The sequence below is a fragment of the Labeo rohita genome, chromosome 23 (genome assembly GCF_022985175.1).
Source record: "Labeo rohita strain BAU-BD-2019 chromosome 23, IGBB_LRoh.1.0, whole genome shotgun sequence".
Classification (NCBI taxonomy): domain Eukaryota; kingdom Metazoa; phylum Chordata; class Actinopteri; order Cypriniformes; family Cyprinidae; genus Labeo; species Labeo rohita.
The window spans coordinates 17704498-17723270 of NC_066891.1; the positions used below are offsets into that span (position 1 = coordinate 17704498).

General features: G+C 36.6%; 1 protein-coding gene across 7 annotated transcripts in view; it reads right to left on the reverse strand.

The window, feature by feature from the left end:
• arhgef10lb (Rho guanine nucleotide exchange factor (GEF) 10-like b) overlaps nucleotides 1–18773 on the reverse strand; it is a 61707-nt gene that overhangs the window by 24424 nt on the left and 18510 nt on the right. For 6 of the 7 annotated variants that reach the window (XM_051095819.1, XM_051095818.1, XM_051095817.1 and 3 more), the window contains 15 exons: nucleotides 18418–18531; nucleotides 17608–17716; nucleotides 17224–17327; nucleotides 15759–15836; nucleotides 14703–14882; nucleotides 13795–13911; nucleotides 13597–13689; nucleotides 12040–12210; nucleotides 9345–9490; nucleotides 7937–7978; nucleotides 7402–7574; nucleotides 5128–5243; nucleotides 2632–2759; nucleotides 534–634; nucleotides 262–383 (listed from right to left, as the gene is read on the reverse strand). In XM_051095819.1, the coding sequence (XP_050951776.1) occupies nucleotides 262–383; nucleotides 534–634; nucleotides 2632–2759; nucleotides 5128–5243; nucleotides 7402–7574; nucleotides 7937–7978; nucleotides 9345–9490; nucleotides 12040–12210; nucleotides 13597–13689; nucleotides 13795–13911; nucleotides 14703–14882; nucleotides 15759–15836; nucleotides 17224–17327; nucleotides 17608–17716; nucleotides 18418–18531 (1794 nt within the window). The remainder of the gene's footprint in view (nucleotides 1–261; nucleotides 384–533; nucleotides 635–2631; nucleotides 2760–5127; nucleotides 5244–7401; nucleotides 7575–7936; nucleotides 7979–9344; nucleotides 9491–12039; nucleotides 12211–13596; nucleotides 13690–13794; nucleotides 13912–14702; nucleotides 14883–15758; nucleotides 15837–17223; nucleotides 17328–17607; nucleotides 17717–18417; nucleotides 18532–18773) is intronic. The other variant, XM_051095815.1, reaches the window with a different exon arrangement.

The window sequence follows — 18773 nt, forward strand, 5'->3', positions numbered from 1 at the left end:
AGTGAAAATTTCATCTGATGTCGCTAAGATCTTATTTGTGGTTTTTCTTTCCTACAAGTAGAACACCACAAGTCAGGCTTACGTTTAACCACTTTACACAATTCACAAAACATAAGGGTAAGTAAATAATAACAGAAGTTTCATTTTTCAGTTGTTTTTGGCAAAACGCATAAAAAAAATGACAAAATGACTCCTGTGTGTAGCTGAATAGTATTCTTTCTTAAGTTTACACAAATATAAATTGGTTGGTCTCTCACTTACCTTTAGATCTTGCATTTTTGGGGTAAACACAGGCAACCGGCAGGCTAGTAACGGGCACCAGAACGGAGGCTTAGTCTTTTCATCATCCTCTACGCACACCCAGCCAGGCAAGTTCTCCTCTCCTACACAAACGGTAATAAGCTTAGCCAGAGGCGCAATACTGTCACTGAAACTCAAAGCTTTCATACACATGAGAAAATGAATCCATGAAAATAATAAGTGAAAGATTCATGTCAACAGTTTGTTACTCATGCCTAAGATGCCACACTTACTGAGGGCGATTTTGGCCAGATGCAGACGATTGACCCAGGAGATTTTGCTAATTGGACTGGGCGTACTGAAAACCACTGTAAAACTGACAGGACGGCCAGACCTGTCAAGGGATGTACACACACACACATGCACAAACTGTGAAAATCCAAGAGGGATTCAACATAATCAAAATCCAAGTGAAACAAAGCCTCTTTCAGTTGCATGCATGACTAAAATTAGTATGTACAGCTCTATTTGTGCCAGGAGTCAAAAGAATTTGTGTCTGCTAAAGAAAAAGAAGTACATGGCAACAACAAAAAAACACAATTCAGCTTTATGCAGGGGTCTTCAACAGGGGGTCCACAGCGGTACGGCAGGGGGTCCGGCAATTACTGTTTGATCTCAAAATAATTGTTTTAAAAAATAAAAAGGAAAATATGCATTAAACAATAATGAGTTCATTTCAACCAAAGCTTTTATTGTGCTTCCAACGCAACAGTGTATAAAGCTAACTGTAAAAAAAAATGAATATGATGCATTTATTTACATAAAAACAAAGAAAAAACTATAAAAATGGCATATTGCAATTTAACTTAACTTTTTTTATTGTAATATATTTTAAAATGTCATTTATTTCTGTAATAGCTGAATTTTCATCAGCCATTACCACAGTCTTCAGTGTCACATGATCCTTCAGAAATTACTCTAATATGCTGATTATAAATATTAATAGTAATAATGTCATTGCAACAGAGTGTCCATGCTTCGTCTCATTATCCACCAAGGGGATCTTTGGCCTGAAAAAGCTGAAGACCCGTGCCTTAAACCATAATGGTCCATTAGAGTTTAAAGCAGGGGTAGCGAACGTCGGTCCTGGAGAGCCGCAGCCCTGCATAGTTTGCTTCAACCCATATCAAACGCACCTGAACAAGTTAATCAAGGTCTGAAGGGTTAATAGAAAGCAACAGGCAGGTGAGTTTTAATTAGGGTTGGAATTTTACTCTGCAGGGCTGCGGCTCTCCAGGACCGGAGTTTGCCACCCCTGGTTTAGAGGATTAGCTCACACCAGAATTAAAATTTCTTGACAATTTACTCACCTCTATGTCATCAAGATGTTCATGTCTTTCTTTCTTCAGTCAGAAAGAAATTAAGGTTTTTGAGAAAAACATTCCAGGATTTTTCTCCATATAGTGGACTACAATGGGGATTAACAGGCTGAAGGTCCAAATTGCAGTTTCAATGCAACTTCAGTTTCCATATATAATAAATTATTTGCGATTCAGAGTAAGCAGACGAAACATGCGGTCATTGCTTTGGGAGATGGACGTCAGGTGTTTGGGAATGCATTCTTGTAATACAGTTCTTTGAGGCAATTATACAAAAATACTTTGAAGGCAGACTGACAGACATCTTAGAATGACCATAAAAAGTCAAACGCCCTTTACAAAAAAAGGTAAAACAACGATGTCAGATGATTTTTAAGTTTGAGAATGAGATGGAGTTTTTTGCCTTACCCTACCTTTTTGAACCGAAGTACACAGACAAAGAATTAACCACGCATGACCTTTCCAATGTGATTACGTAATGTCTGTGCATTGTAGAGCTAGTGCAAGATGAGGTGGTTAAAAAGTATATAATTTTTTTTATAAAATGACCAATCGTTTTGCGTGAAGCTGCACTGAAACTGCAGTTTGGACCTTCAACCCGTTGGGTCCCATTGAAGTCCACAATATGGAGAAAAATCCTTTTCGACTAATGAAAGAAGACATGAACATCTTGGATGAAAAGGGGGTGAGTAAATTATCAAGAAATTTTAATTCTGGGCTGATCTAATCCTTTAAGAAATGCTTGAATCTTAAAAGCTGTTCAGCCTGTGTTCAAACATCCATCTGATCTGCAAAAGACTTTTGGCTCTGTGGATTGATAGAGTAACTCCAAAGAGCCTGTCCAAGACAAATCCAAGAAATCCAAATCCTTCTGGTACAAGTGTGTTGAAATGGATGAATATGTTTCAGTCAGTGTAACTGTCACATCCACCCACATTTGAGGGGAATTCAATGCACAGTTCTAGTTTGTGTAACCCGTGCCCACTGGCATCAGTGGGTAGTTGGCACTCACTTGTCAGGCTTCCCAGGAACCATCAGCCGTAGACGGCACTTGTTGGCACACTGGATCTCGTCCTCTTTGATGCGGATGAGCCTCTGAAGAGCCATGCACCAGTCCTGCCCCACCGTAGTGTTGAGATTCTGTACACGTACACAGACACATTTACGGGAGACGGCTGTCAGACTGACTAAGCACCGGTTACTACACTTAGCGCCCTGCTTTTTGACATTTGCAACATAATTAGCGCAAGAAGAGGTTAAAGAGCAAGAAAGCAGCACAATAGAGTGCATTAGTGCCCGCCCAGGTTCTAGCGACGCTGGTTCCAGAAGTATTTTTTCTATTTATTTTTCCCACAGGGATTTTCAAAAGTCCTTGTTAAAGCATACAAGCCATGAACCGAACCAACAAGCTACAAGGTGATCCACAACATTACAAACTTTGATTTGAGGCAAAAAAGTACAACAGTACAAGACTGTTTACCTATTGTTGTTAAAAATGTTTCCCTATGGAGAGAATGAATGCAGCTGACTGTTGCACACTATAGGAACTATAGGATTCAATATTTTTAGCAGGTGTGCTTTAAAAGGAATGGGTTTACAGAGGAAACTTCACGTGGAGAGTGTTAGCATGCTGACAGCGTGCTGTGCTTTAGCGTGCTGCTAGACTGTCAGCGCGGTAAACTCTCTCAGAGAAGTTGCACAAAAATTCATCCCCTTGAAAGCACCGCGGCTACAACCATCACAGCAGAGCTTTTGTTACAAATCCGCCTTCTTCAACAATACATTTCAAGACAATTACTGTCGGACTTCAAATCACCTGCTGTGCGCAATGTTTCTGTTAGTTTGCATAATCCTTTTTTTTGTGTGAACAAGATTTGTGCAATAAAAGGTTGCAGATGTTTAGAGTGTATATATTTAAAATAGCTGTCAGTAATGCTTGGATCTAAGTCAGGGGGGGGGACGTATATTTAATAATATCAAATGTTAAATATTTAATGTTTTATTACTTAAACCAAGGCTTTCCTTCATATCCTATACTAGGAAAGCCAGTCAAAATAAGCCTCTGCAGAAGTTCACAAAATGAATGTTTAAATACAAAACTAATGCAATTCTTAAATTATAAAGACAAATCTGAAACTATATACTCTCATGCCATGAGTCAAACAATGTTTAAGGCTGCTCTGATGCATTTTTTTTTTTTTGTACTATTCCTCTATTTCAGCACTACTTCAGCAACATCTGAATGGTGTCTGGTGGAAACATCTCTAAAGCAGCCTACGGGCTTAAACTGGCTTTTTTTTTTTTTTTTTGAGAAAAGTGTTTTGCTTTTGAGAGAAGTGTTTTGCTTTTTGTGTTTCACATGGTGAGTATATAAAGAAAGAATTTTCATTTTTTGAATGAATTTTCCCTTTAAGACCAACAAGTAATTTAGAATATTTGACTATGAAAATACGGTTGAGGTCATAAGTTTGCATCCCCTTTCTGAATCATTAAAAATGCATGTTATTTTTTATTTAGTACTGACCTGAATAAGATATTTCACATAAAAGATGTTTACATATAGTCCACAAGAGAAAATAATAGTTGAATTTATACAAATAAATTCTTAATACTGTGTTGTTGTTTTTTTGTTTAGTGATAGTTGTTCATGAGTCCCTTGTTTGTCCTGAACAGTTAAACTGCCCGCTGCCCGAAGGAAAAAAATCCTTCTGGTCCCACAAATTCTTTGGTTTTCCAGCATTTGAACCATTTCCAACAATGACTGTATGATTTTGAGATCCATCTTTTCACACTGTGGACACCTGAGGGACTCATATGCAACTATTACAGCAGGTTTAAACACTCACTGATGCTCCAGAAAGAAAAAATATGCATTAAGAGCCGGGGGGTGAAAACTTTTGAACAGAATAGAGATGTGTACATTTTTCTTATTTTGCCTAAATACCACATTTTTTTCATTTAGTACTGCCCAGAGGCTACAGAAGATCTGGAGCATCAGTGAGTGTTTGAACCTTCTGTAATAGTTGCATACGAGTCCCTCAGTTGTCCTTAATGTGAAAAGATGAATCTCAAAATCAGTCATTGTTGGAAAGGGTTCAAATACACAAAAATGCTGGAAAACCAAAGAATTTGTGGGACCTGAAGGATTTTTAAGACCAGCAGGCCCAGCTGTGGATCATTCAGGTAACAACACAGTATTAAGAATCAAACTTTTGAACCGGGTCATTTTTATAAATTCAACTATTATTTTTTATTGTGGACTATATGTAAACATCTTTTACGTGAAATATCTTATTCAGGTCAGTACTAAATTAACAATAACACGCATTTTGCATGATCCCTCTTATTTTGGTAAAATAATTAATATTTTTAATGATTCAGAAAGGGGGATGCAAACTTTTGACCTCAACTGTACATAGTTTTGCACATCCCTAATAGAAAGGGAATTATTCACTTGCAGTCAGAAATTGATCAGGTGCACGACGCTGCGGACGATTACGGATTTTACCTGGTACGATCCCTGCAGGGTGCCCACCAACAACGTGACTTCCTCCACCACAGAAAGATCATGCTGTAACTCCTGCAGTTCCTGGTACAGCCGCGGTGGTCCCAGAAACAGCTTTCCTGAACAAATAACATTTCCATGATAATCAGTAATTATATTCACATTAAAGCTTTTGGGTCTGAAATGATACGCCCCCAGCAAACTCTTGCAGTGGAACGGCAGCACTCAACTAACATTGTAATTCTGTGCAGTATTTGCATCAGGCTGAAAGCTCAAACACAGCAGGAAAGACGTAGAGAAGGGGTTGAACTTTCTGATGTAAGAAAAGAAGAAAAAAAAGTCAACCAAGGACTTTTGGTTCATCTTATCCTGGAATTAGACCCTCTGTTGTGTCCTCTGACTGTCAGTGTATATTTCCCCTGCTGGAGAGTATGAGCTGGGTTTAACATTGAGCCCTGAGGAAACCTGAGGTTTTCTGAACAAGATGAATGCAGCAGGAAGACTGCACACTGATATTAGTTCGGAGACAGTGATTTGTTACAGGTAAAGCCATTATAACTGTTGGGAAATTGGAATTTCTTTTGTTTACCAGTGATAGAGAAGAGTAAATATCTATACAATAATTTATAAGATTAATTCTTAAGGGGATAGTTTACCCAAAAATGAAAATTCTGTCGTTAATTATTCACCCTCATGTCGTTCCAAACACGAACGACCTTCGTTCATCTTCAGAACACAAATTAAGATATTTTTTATGAAATCCAAGAGCTTTCTGACCCTGCATATACAACAACACAACTACCACGTTCAAGGGGTAGTAAGGACATCATTAAAATAGTCCATGTGATATCAGTGCTTCAACCGTAATGTTATGAAGCTATGACAATACTTTTTGTGAGCAAAGAAAACAAAAATAACGACTATTCAACATTTTCTTCTCTTCTGTGCTAGTCTTTGACACACGTTCATGAGAAAACCACGACACACGTGTGTGGTGCTGACACAGTAGTCAATGTTTTGACGAACCCGTATGCGCTGTGCCTTGTTTACAAGCAGAAGAAACATGTTGTACATAAAAATGTCTGAACATTTCAACAAAGAGGATGACTTGCAATTTTTGGCACAGCCTTAATTATTTGACCCAGAAAATACAGACAATAAACTAAGTGAGATGGATGTTCTACGTCTGGTAGTTGCATTGCTGTCTATGCAGGGTCAGAAAAGCTCTCAGATTTCATCAGAAATATCTTAAATTGTTTTCTTGAAAATGAACTTACAGGTTTCTTACAGGGTGAGTAATTAATGACAGAATTTTCATTTTTCTGTGAACTTTTCCTTTAATACTATTTAACAGCATTTCCTGCTCCACTATAATACAAACAATGCAACTAGTGTACTTGAATAAACTAATTTCCATTATTTTACAAATCATAAATGACTCTTATGAGCAAGTTCTTTTTGTGAAACACAAAAAGTGTTCAACTTAAACCAAGAAGCATTTAGTGTCATTTCTGACAGGTTGTTTACATGTAATATGATCATTTTTATTAATTAAAAAGTAAAACATATTTTAGAATTTAATTTTTAAATTATTAAAACGTATCTGTGTGTGCATTTATATACAAAAGTATATAAAAACTGTACAAAAGTTTGTGATTAGTAAGATTATTATTTTTTTTTTAAGTTTCTTACACTCATCAAGGTTGTATTTATTTGATTAAAAATATAGAAAAAAATGACATACTGTAAAATATTATTATGATGTAAAATAACATTTTTCTATTTTAATATACATTAAAATATAATTTATTCCTGTGATCAAAGCTGAATTTTTAGCATTATTACTCCAGTACATGATCCTTCAGAAATCATCCTAATATGATGATTTATTATCAGCGCTGAAACAGTTGTGCTGCTTAATATTTTTTTTGTAACCTGTGATACCTTTTTTAGGATTCAGAATTTATTTAAAATGCTAAAAATTAAGCTTTGCATTACAGAATAAATTATATTTTAAAGTATATTACAAGATAAACCATTATTCTATATTATAGATAGATAGAGAGATAGATAGATAGATTGGGTTCTAATGCTCATCAAGGCTGCATTTATTCTAAAAAACAATATAAAACTAATATTTTAAAATAAGACTACAATTTCAAATAACTTTTCTATTCTGTATGACCCAGCTTTACAGACCACATCAAAAAACCAAATTCATTATTTTTCCCATGCTCTTCTAACCACATGAAAGGAGCAATCTTTAAAAATACCAACCTTGAGAATTGGTGGAGCTCAGGCGCTTGCTTCCACTCTGCTGGTAGACGCTGTCTTTACGCTGGGGGGTCTCCTGGCCCACCTCTACCACTTGCACCTGCAGCAGGGGGGCACTCCACTTAACTGCGTATTTTGGACCGATGGGGACTAGACTGCTGATATCTGGAGGGCCCCTGATTAAACACAAAAGCATTACTTTAAGATTGCACGACAAAGTCTGACTCACAATTACAAATAATACACGATCAGAGAACGTCTGGACGATAGTGACGGAGATCCAGGAATCAGACAGGCAATTAGAGCTTTGTGATCAGAAAGATTCCCAGAGAACCTCACACCCCCTACTGTGATTTCAGGAAATTATTATTCATGTATTCCTCTGTTATGCATGATCTGCATTGAGAACCGTTCGATGAGATTGAAGTATGCAGCAGAACTTTGAAGCCAGTGTAAAATCATTCTGATCTGAAGTCTTTGAAAACAGCATGACCCAGTGGTCATTAATGAAAAAACCTGGCAGATGTGAGAATGTTACCTTGGCTCCTCAAAGATGTTATCAATGCCCGTTTCAGTGTATCTACGTGTCAGTTGAGAGGGAGTTAAAAAGGAAACGACCTTAATTCATAAATGATGAGCAAGTAACTGAATTCTAATTTTCTGTAGCAATTAACTGTAGTCACTTATTACTTAATACTAATCAGACCAGAAATGTAAGGTCTGTTGTCATTTACTCACACTCATGTCATTCCAAAATCTTTCAATTCTCTGTTAAACACAAAAGGAAAGTTTAGGCAGGATGTTTGCGCTGCTCTTTTTCATACATAAAAAGTAGATCATATGACTCATGGACTACATAAGTCATACGACAGCTTTTAATTTAAGATCATTCACAGAAAATTCTTTCTTGCCCCACCAAACCTCATTTGTGCACTTTAAACATGTACATATGCGAGCACGCATATGTACATATTTAAATCTGGCATTTAAAATCTGTTACGAAACCAACAGAGAACCAAAGACATCAAATTATGTCAAACCTGATGTGTTTTGACACGCCGGATTTGAAATTTTCGATATGTGCCAGAGGACATTATCAGTGAAAAATAACTTTAATTTGTTTTTTCCTCAACACAAAGCTAACATACGGGTTTCGATGACTTAGAATATAGCATATGAGTCATATAAACTACGTTTATGGTGCTTTTTATCATCATTTTCTAAGCTTGACAGCTCTAGGTCACCAGGTACTTTCATTTTATAAAAAAGCAGCATGAACATTTTGCTAAACTTCTGTTTTATTAAACCAAAGAAATCAAAAAGGTTTGAATGAGGATGAGTATATGATGAGAAAATTTTTTAATTTTTGCAATTATAATGCAACATAGTTAAAGGGATAGTTCACCTAAAAATGAAAATTCTGTCATTAATTACTCATCCTCATGTTGTTCTATACCCATAAGACCTTCGTTTATCTTTAGAACACATATTAGGATATTTTTGATTTAATCTAAAAGCTTTCTGACTTGCATAGACAGCACTGCAACTGACACGTTCAAGGCTCAGAAAGGTAGCAAGGATGTCATTAAAATAGTCCATGTGACATCAGTGGTTCAACCCTAATTTTATGAAGCTATGAGAATACTGTTTGTGCACAAAGAAAACAAAAATAATGACTTTATTCAACAATTTCCTCTCTGGGCCTTGAACGTGGTAGTTGCGTTGCTGTCTATGCAGTGTCAGAAAGCTTTTGTATTTCATCAAAAATATCTTAATTTGTGTACTGAAGATAAACAAAGGTCTTACGGGTTTGGAACGACATAAGGGTGAGTAATTAACATCAGAATTTTCATTTTTGGGTAAACTATCACTTTAAATGAGCATAAACCTCTCTCATGAAAAACAGAACAGAGTTGTGATGTCCACACATGAAGAGGACTGCTTACTTCACATTGATGTTTGCACAGACAAGCATGTCATTCAGGAGGAAGACTTTGCGCTCTTTAGACTTGAGGACTTGACCCTTCTCACCATAGACGGTCTCGATTAGTGTCTCAGACAGAATCAGCTGCTTCTGATCCGAGTTCAGTAGCTGTTATAAAAAAAAACAAAAAACACAGTTTTGCAAAGGAAATGAATACATCCAAACCATGACAGAACACTTGCATCACCCATGTGTCTGTGCTCTTCAGGTTAGACGCTTGGCTTTGAAGTAATGTTTTTTGACTGATCTTCATCATCTTAATTTCATTCCTATTCTCACTCTAACATCCCTGAATGTAACACTTGCGTGGTTGAACAAATCTACAGAGGTTAGACTGATGTAACCTTTGGGGAATCAAAACCTGCTTTTTTGCATATGAAGGTGAAATAGTTCTTAACCAGGGGCGGGGGCCCAATAGGGGTCACAGGATGAATTAAAATGATCTAAATTATTATGTTATTATTAAAAGAGAAGTCCACTTCCAAAACAAAGATTCACATATCATGCACTCACTCCCTTGTCATCCAAGATGTTCATGTCTTTCTTTCTTTACGACTGAAGAAAGAATGTCTTTTTGAGGAAAACATTTCAGCATTTTTCTCTCCATATAATAGACTGCTATGGTGCCCCGATTTTGAACTTCCAAAATGCAGTTTAAATGCAGCTACAAACGATCCCAAATGTGGTTGTAAACGATCTCAGCCGAGAAAGAAGGGTCTTATCTAGCAAAACGATCAGTTATTTTTATTAAAATAATACAATTTATATACTTTTTAATGCCAAATGCTTGTCTTGTCTTACTCTGCCTGGACTGTTTTTGTTCTGGTTCATGACAGTTAGGGTATTTCGAAAAACTCCCATCTCATGTTCTCCCTCAACTTCGAAATCATCCTATACTGCTGTTTTACCTTTTTTGTTAAGGGTGTTTGATCTCCTTTGCATGTTCACTTTCCAAAGACTGGGTCGGTACTTCTGCAGCGATGTAGGATGATTTTGAAATTATTTTTGAAGTTGAGGGAGAAAATACGATTGGAGTTTTTCGACATACCCTAACTGTCTTGAGCCAGAGTACACAGAGTTCAGGAAAAGAAAGGCAAGACGAGCGTTTGAGATTAAAAAGTATTTAAATTGTATTTTTTTAAATGAAAATCACTGATCGTTTCACTAGATAAGACCCTTCTTCCTTAGTTGGGATCATTTACAACCGCATTTGGGATTGTTTGAAGCCTCATTTAAACTGCATTTTGGAAGTTCAAAATCGGGGCACCATATCAGTCCATCATATGGAGAAAAATCCTGAAATGTTTTTCTCAAAAAACATAATTTATTTCCAACTGAAGAAAGAAAGACATGAACATCTTGGATGACAATGGGGTGAGTACATTATACGTGAACCTTTGTTTTGGAAGTGGACTTTTCTTTTAACATACAGTTGACTCTTACTGTGTTGTTACCTAAATGATCCACAGCTGGGTTTTTTTTGTTTGTTTGTTTGTTTTTTTTTAGTAATAGTTGTTCATGACTCTCGTTTGTCCTGAACAGTTGAACTGCCTGTTGTTCTTCAGAAAAATCCTTCAGTTCCAACAAATTCTTCAGTTTTTCAGCATTTTTGTATATTTGAACCCTTTCCAACAATGACTGTATGATTTTGAGATCCATCTTTTCACACTGAAGGCAACTGAGGGACTCATATGCAACTATTACAGAAGGTTCAAACATTCACTGATGCTTCAGAAGGAAAAACGATGCATTAACTTTTGAAATGAATTAAGATGTGTACATTTTTCTTATTGTGCTTAAACATTATATTTTTTTCATTTAGTACTGCACTTTCAGAAGCTACAGAAAACACTCACATGTTTCCCAGAAGACAAAAAAGTTAAATTTACCCTGATCTTCAAATTCTAAAAGTTTTTTACCCCCCCAGCTTTTAATGCATTGTGTTTCCTTCTGGAGCATCAGTGAGCGTTCGAATCTTCTGTATTCTTATTTAAGTCAGTACTAAATAAAAAATAACATGCATTTTGTATCAACCCTCATATTTTGGTAAAATAATTAACATTTTGCAGATTCTGCAAGGTGTATGTAAACTTTTGATCGCAACTGTATGTAAATACAATCCAAATAAATTTTAATTGCAAAATGTTTGCTTTCTAGTTTTAATTTAAACATTACTTTCTACTGGGTAGAAATATGCTGTTACTTCGGTACGAAGTAAATAATTAGCAGATAATATTTTTAAACTTCTTTTGGCTTGACAGTATATGACAGTATAAACAATGTGTTATCCTTATCTTTTCACACTTGCTATTTTCACACAGTGTAGAAAAAGGGCCTTCATACATTAAAAATATAAAATCAATGACCTCAAAGCTAACAGACAAACACCACAAAACACCCACATTTTGATATAATGGGCTTTAATAGCTGCTACTAAAATTACTTTCGCTGACAATGCGGCACCCTGGCAAGGAAACATCTTTGTCAAAGCTATTTCTAGAAAGAGGAAATGTGGAAAATAGCAGTTTGATCACACTGACAGCTCATGTCCTTTCACACTGCCTGCCAAATAATCTTGTACAGCTAAATCATTGTGTTGTTGGGTTGGTAATGCTTTGAAGTGTCCCGTGTGTGCTTGTAGTGCAGTGCTCTCTGACCTTACTGAGGTTACGGTCACTGACGCTACGAGTGAGCTGTTGGATTTCAGCGAGCTGCTCGGCCAGCCGTTTCTGCTCGTTCAGCTTCTCGGCGAGAGTCTCGAGCTCAGTGAGGGCCAGCTGCAGTGGCAGCCTGTCCTGATGCCCCACAGGGGTGTTTTTCAGCATGTCCTGTGAAACACAAACAGATATGTCTGTATATATTCAGTAATTACTACCTAATTTGTCAGTTAGCCAATGCTTCCGTGCAAAGTGACCTACAATACACTAATTACAAGGATGGTCCCTTGCAAGCAAATGATGTTAAGTGGCATGCACAAAGCCACAATAAACCATGAATTGTAGAATATACACATACAACAATCCAGTTACCAGTTTAGAATTTTACTCGGTTAACATTTACCGGCAGTAGCGCACATGAAATGAAAACTGACCCTAATTACTTTATAAAATCGAGTCCCACCCTCAGTGAATATACTGTTTCAATTTTACATATGTCATATGTGAGAGGGTTGTTAAAGGTATAGTTCACCCAAAAATGAAAATTATCACATGATTTACTCTCACCCTCAAGCCATCCTATGTGTATATGATTTTCTTCTTTCAGATAAATACAATCAGAGTTATAATAACAAATGTCCTGTCTCTTCCAAGCTTTATAATGGTAGTGAATGGCTGTTGAGATTTTGAAGCCCAATAAAGTGCATCCATCCACCATAAAAAGTGTTCCACATGGCTCTGAGGGGTTAATAAAGGCCTTCAGAAGCAAATCAATGCGATTTTATAAGAAAAATATCCATATTTAAAACTTTATATACTGTAATCTATTACTTCCAACTGTCATGCACATGTTCACAGTGGGTAATGTAGGACATATTACAGTCTATAAAGTTTTAAATAAGGATATTTTTCTTACAGAAACGCATGGATTTGCTTCAGAAGGCCTTTATTAACCCCATAGATCTGTGTGGAGTACTTTTTATGATGGATAAATGCACTTTATTGGACTTTAAAATCTCAACAGCCATTTAGTGCCATTATAAATCTTGGAAAAACCAAGACATTTTTAATGTAACTTTGATTGTATTCGTCTGAAAGAAGAAAGTCATATACACCTAGGACGGCTTGAGGGTGAGTAAATCATGGGGTAATTTTCATTTTTGTGTGAGCTATTTCATTGTAGCCCAGTTTCATTCACAGCTCCAGTTTAGCTATTTCAGCTCATGTCTCAAACACATTATAAACAACCAAGCTATAGTACACCCATGTAACACCCTCTATACTCAAATGTCCCTGAAAAACAGCTTGTGGTAAAAGACTCAGCACCCCAGAGTTAAGTTTTACATATTTCAGCATTATCTGCACAGTATCATTTCATGGTTTTGATAGTAAGCACATGTTGTGTGTAAATTTAACGTGCTTCACTGACACTGTCTTTCACTTCCCCATGCGTAACAGTCTGAGGAAATTCCACTATTATAAAGTAGTTAAACAGTTTAACTTCTTATCTGTCATTGCTTTGCGTATGTGTGTTTTTGGAGCTTTCAGAGTACTAACCTGCAGTAAGAGTATGAACTGAGGAAAGCGCTGAATTGGTTTCACCATCAGGCCATAAAGAGTAATTCTGTCTGTACTGGCAGCCTGCTTCTTCTGCAACCCAGAAGAACACAAAAACAAGTCAGAAATGACAGGGACTAGAATGGAACTAGACTTTACACTTGTCAGTGTAAATGTAGGTGCTGCCTGGAAATTCACCTTGAGAAACTCCAGAAATGCTGGCTTGGACATACATGCTTTCTTGATAAGAGCCATAGCATTGGTGAAGTTGTTGACATAGTCGCTGTACACATCTAGCACCATTGACTTGGAAAACTGGAGGACATAAAAACAGCAATCAACTCAGTGGCAGACGTAACAAACCACAGTTCAGACACAACAGAAGATCCATGTACTTCAAGCCCTGATGCTCTGTAATCTGTGCACTTTTAGGAAAAGAGGTACAAAGCTAAAGTTAAAAGGTACATCTTTATACCTAAATGATACATATTAGTAGTTTAAAGGTACATATTATCTTCTGAAAAGGCACCACTCAGCTAAGTCTCATACTTTTTTTTTCTGAGTGTACTGTGCATTTCTATTTGTTTTTCTGTCAATATGAAGAGACTATTTGCAAGAGTGTTTTGCATTTTACTGATCAAACTGTCTTAAACATTATGTGCTCAGCTGCAGAGCACAGTCTGCATGATGCAGAGGAAATTAGCACACTTTAAATAGAACTGCTGACTATAGGATGTTCTGTTTTTCCATCTGCAAAGATCCCTCAACACAGAAACAAAAGAAAGTGAGTCATGTTAGGGTCTAAATACAGAGCATTACAAAGTCCAACTGACTTTAATAATCAGATCTGACAACCCTTATTCATGCAAAAATCTTCATCTTAATGTGAAAGGGAACACAGAAGATTATATTTGTGGCCATAAAGCTGAATCAATGCTATGCAACCATGGAGTGTTTCAAATCAAAAACAAATGTGAAAAAATGAGACAAAGCAATGAAATCGTCAACTTTTTGTAACCAAAGCAAAAAAGCAAAACTCAATGAACAAAAAAACAAAAGCTGTGAAACACAAATTGAACGTTTTAGTACAACAACAGGAGACATACTGAAGCAACAAAAAGGTCTCCGATTTTCTCAGTATTGTCCCATTCTGATACACGGGAGGCCAGAGCAATCTGAAACATGGAGTGACACTGCAGGATCTCCTTTAGCCTATAAAAAATAGGCTGGATCTTCTTCAAGCTCAGGATCCGGGGCTCCGCCTCCATCAAAGGCTTCTTATATTCCTAAAACATAATTCAGGAAGATATGAGTGAGTCTGATCAGATTGGGTTTTATCTCCCTGTTGATTTAATTAAAAATTCACATCTGTTTTGGTCAATTTAAAGGCTCCGATATACTTCAAACGAAATCGAAGAACAAACTGATATGACGTAATTTCGAACAAAATCAGGCCGAAACGAAGTTCGTTTTGAGTTCATTTCGGTAGTTCAAAACAGCTCACCGAAGCAAACATTCTGGGGGAGTTCGTTTTGGCTCCTAAACACTTTTAAGCTCCCATTGGTCTGTGGCGATTACACAATTGGTGGGTGTGTTCTGGAACTCCACTTTCTTTGACGGGAGATTTTTTTCCAGTTCTATTACTCATTCCACAGAAGTGAGACAGTACAACAACACCAGGTTATGAATACACTGGAGTGTCAAATGTTTTCAAACTTGTTTTTGCCCCCAAACAAAGAACAAAAACAAACTTCATTTGAAGTATATCGGGGCCTTAAAATAATACAGTAGAATTAACTAATCTCCCAGCTTTAACAGCACAATATTACTTAGAATGTAATATATTTTGTTTTTGTCTTCACCCTACTGAAAAAAAGAGCAAACCACCCTGCCCAAGAAGGTTAGGATTGTCAGTTTTATTGGTTAAGAAGGGTTTTGGGCACTTATCAGCTGCTCAGGCTGAGGGACCAGCTGGCTAACCAGCTTAAACTGTGTAAGATCAGAAAAATTTTAACAGGGTATATTCCTATTTTGCCCTCCTTTTTACTTCATTAATAAAATTAAGAAATATTTCTGTTTCTTGCATTATTAAAAAAAAGTGATCATTCAGAATCCTGATTTAGTATTTCAGTCATATATAATGTCATGATGGTGTCACTGACCACTAGGATCCTCTTGAGTGAATCTAGGTAGCTTCTTTCACTCTGGATGATAGAGCCAAGAATATGACGCCTAACAACCTGTGACATTTGGAATAATGCAAAATATGAATTTGAATTCAGTTAGGTTAACTGACAGCACAATATGCTTACCAGGGCAGCAGCAAATATAGTGAATCATAACTACAATTAAACACAGCTGTTTTCTGTTTGAGTATATTTTTAAAAGGCATTTATTCCTGTGATGGCAAAGCCATTACTTCAGTCTTCAGTGTCACATGATCCTTCAGAAATCATTCTAACACACTGATTTGGTGGAGAAATGTCTTATTATTATCAATGTTGAAAACAGCTGTGCTGCTTAAAGAGATAGTTCACTCGAAAATGAAAATTGTGTCATTAATTACTCAACTTCATGTTGTTCCAAACCTGTAAGACCTTCGTTCATCTTCAGAACACAAATGTGACCCTGGACCACAAAACCAGTCTTAAGTAGCACGGGTATATTTGTAGCAATAGCCAAAAATAGACTGTATGGATCAAAATGATTGATTTTTCTTTTTGCCAAAAATCATTAGGGTATTAAGTAAAGATCATGTTTCTTGAAGATATTTTGTAAATTTTCTGCTGTAAATATATCAAAACTTAATTTTTGATTAGTGACCCTCAGATTACAGATTTTTAAATAGTTGTATCTTGGCCAAATATCGTCCTATCCTAACAAACCATACATAAATGGAAAGCTTATTTATTCAGCTTTCAGATGTATAAATCTCAGTTTCAAAAAACCGACCCTTATGACTGATTTTGTGGTCCAGGGTCACAAACTAAGATATGTTTGATGAAATCTGAGAGTTTTCTCACCCTGCATAGATAGCAACGCAACTGACACATTCAAGGCCAATAAAGGTAGTAAGGGCATCATTATAATAATAGAAAATAAAATAAAAGAGTAGTTTTTGTGCACAAAAAAACAGCAAAAATAACCATGTAACAATCTCCTTACTACCTTTCTGGGCCTCGAACGTGTCCGTTGTGTTGCTGTCTATACAGGGTCAGAAAGCACTCGAATTTCATCAAAAATATCTTAATTTGTGTTCCAAAGATGAACGAAGGTCTTACAGGTTTGGAACTACATGAAGGTGAGTAATTAATGACAGAATCTTCTTTTTTGGGTGAACTATCCCTTTAATATTTTTGCAAAAAACTCATATATGTATATTTTTCATGATTCTTTGATATAGAACATTTTAAAAATAAAAATATAATATATTTTAAATAGAATTGAGTGTATTTACTGTCACTTTTGATCAATGTAATGCTTCCTTACATAATAAAGGTATTTATATCTTTCAAAGATAAAAACAATCTTACTGACCACAAATATTATAAGGTACTGTATGTAATATGTCATAAATGAGCAGGGCGAGTATGATACCGACACGGATAAGTACATACAAACACGCACCTGTTGGCTACTGAGCCCTTCTGGCATTGGAGAAAGCTGAGGTGGAGGATGTTTGAGCTCAGATACAGTCACATCCAGATATCCAGAATCTTCTTCTGTGTCATCTGCACATTGAAAGTCGAAAGCACAATTAAACACCTCATTCCCACTGGCATCACGTGATATTCCAATACCATCCATCTTGGCTCACTTCTCCCACTAGGTAAACACTATTCTGTAGCTCTGTAATAATACATGCTACTTGCTATCTGAGAATAACTCAAACACACAAAACATTTAAAGTGGCATCTAGTCTCAAGCATTGTTTCTGTACTGTAATCTACCAGGTGTCAGTAAAAAAACACCAGAAACTAACAAGAGGAAATGAGAGTCAAAAAGTCAAACCTGTGCAGTCTTTTTTACTCAGGAAGGACACTTTGCGCATCATGGCTATTTTGGTCTTTTCCAGTCCATCTTTTGTGCCATTCCTAGCTGCTTTCATGAGCTGTTGAACCTATGGGAGGAAAGAGAGATCAGTTGAGTGAATAAGATGACAGCAAGGAACAGAATGAATCAGCAGAACTAAAAGAGAAGAGATAAATTCCTGTTTGTGGATCAGTGTGTGCAACAGCACCAGGACAAACCCTCAAGGTCCTTCTCTGCTCAGTTGTGGAATTCATACAGTTTCATTTTCACTGTACAAAAAAATGACTCTCCACTGTACAATGACTAGCATAAACTACTAGCTGTATATAAATTTTGGCGAACTATTGAAAATGCAACTCAATCTACATAATCTAGTCTAATGCGTAATATAGCACTGACCCTTAAAACTGAGACAAAACACGCTGCACCCATGTGCATTTTTCCTTGTCATGTTTTTGTGAGAAGTCTACTATTTTGATCAATTCTTAAAATTAAAAATACAGTTAAACGGTACTTTTCTGAAATGTATTAATTTATTATTACAATTTCTTTTTTCTTAATATATATTGTGAAAACCAGACATGCAAGAGCCAAGTTTTGTTTGTCTGTTGTTACTTTTTATTACCAGGACAAACTTAAAATATAGGAAATTCTATAAATATCCTAAACAGTTCCTTTATGGAGTTGACATATCATATAAAATATAACCACAGTCATTCATAAGTTGACGTTTTGTCCCATGTCTCAAGAATCAGTGATAACCACACAACCACCGCTGTATAAATGTACCTTAATATCATAGTTTTGTTTGAGTTGGCCGACATCTCGAGCCCCTAACCGCATGGCTAGCTCGCGCCTGGTCTGGACGCAGCGTTGCTTCAGACGGCGTACATCTGGGGAAATCTACATCCATTACCGCAAAGCCATGTCCACAGGCGGTGTGGGGGGGAGTGGGGTTGAAATGAATCAGTGCATAAAGAAAGACGGAAGAAACACAGAGGAGAAGGAGGAAAATAATGAGACTGACAGAGTGACACGGGCAGACAGTGATAACATCAAGGTTAACAACAGAGGGAACTGAAGATAGACATAACCGCATAAGGAAGACCAGACATTTAGTCTCAGAGAGTGTTTGTCTTGGTTCA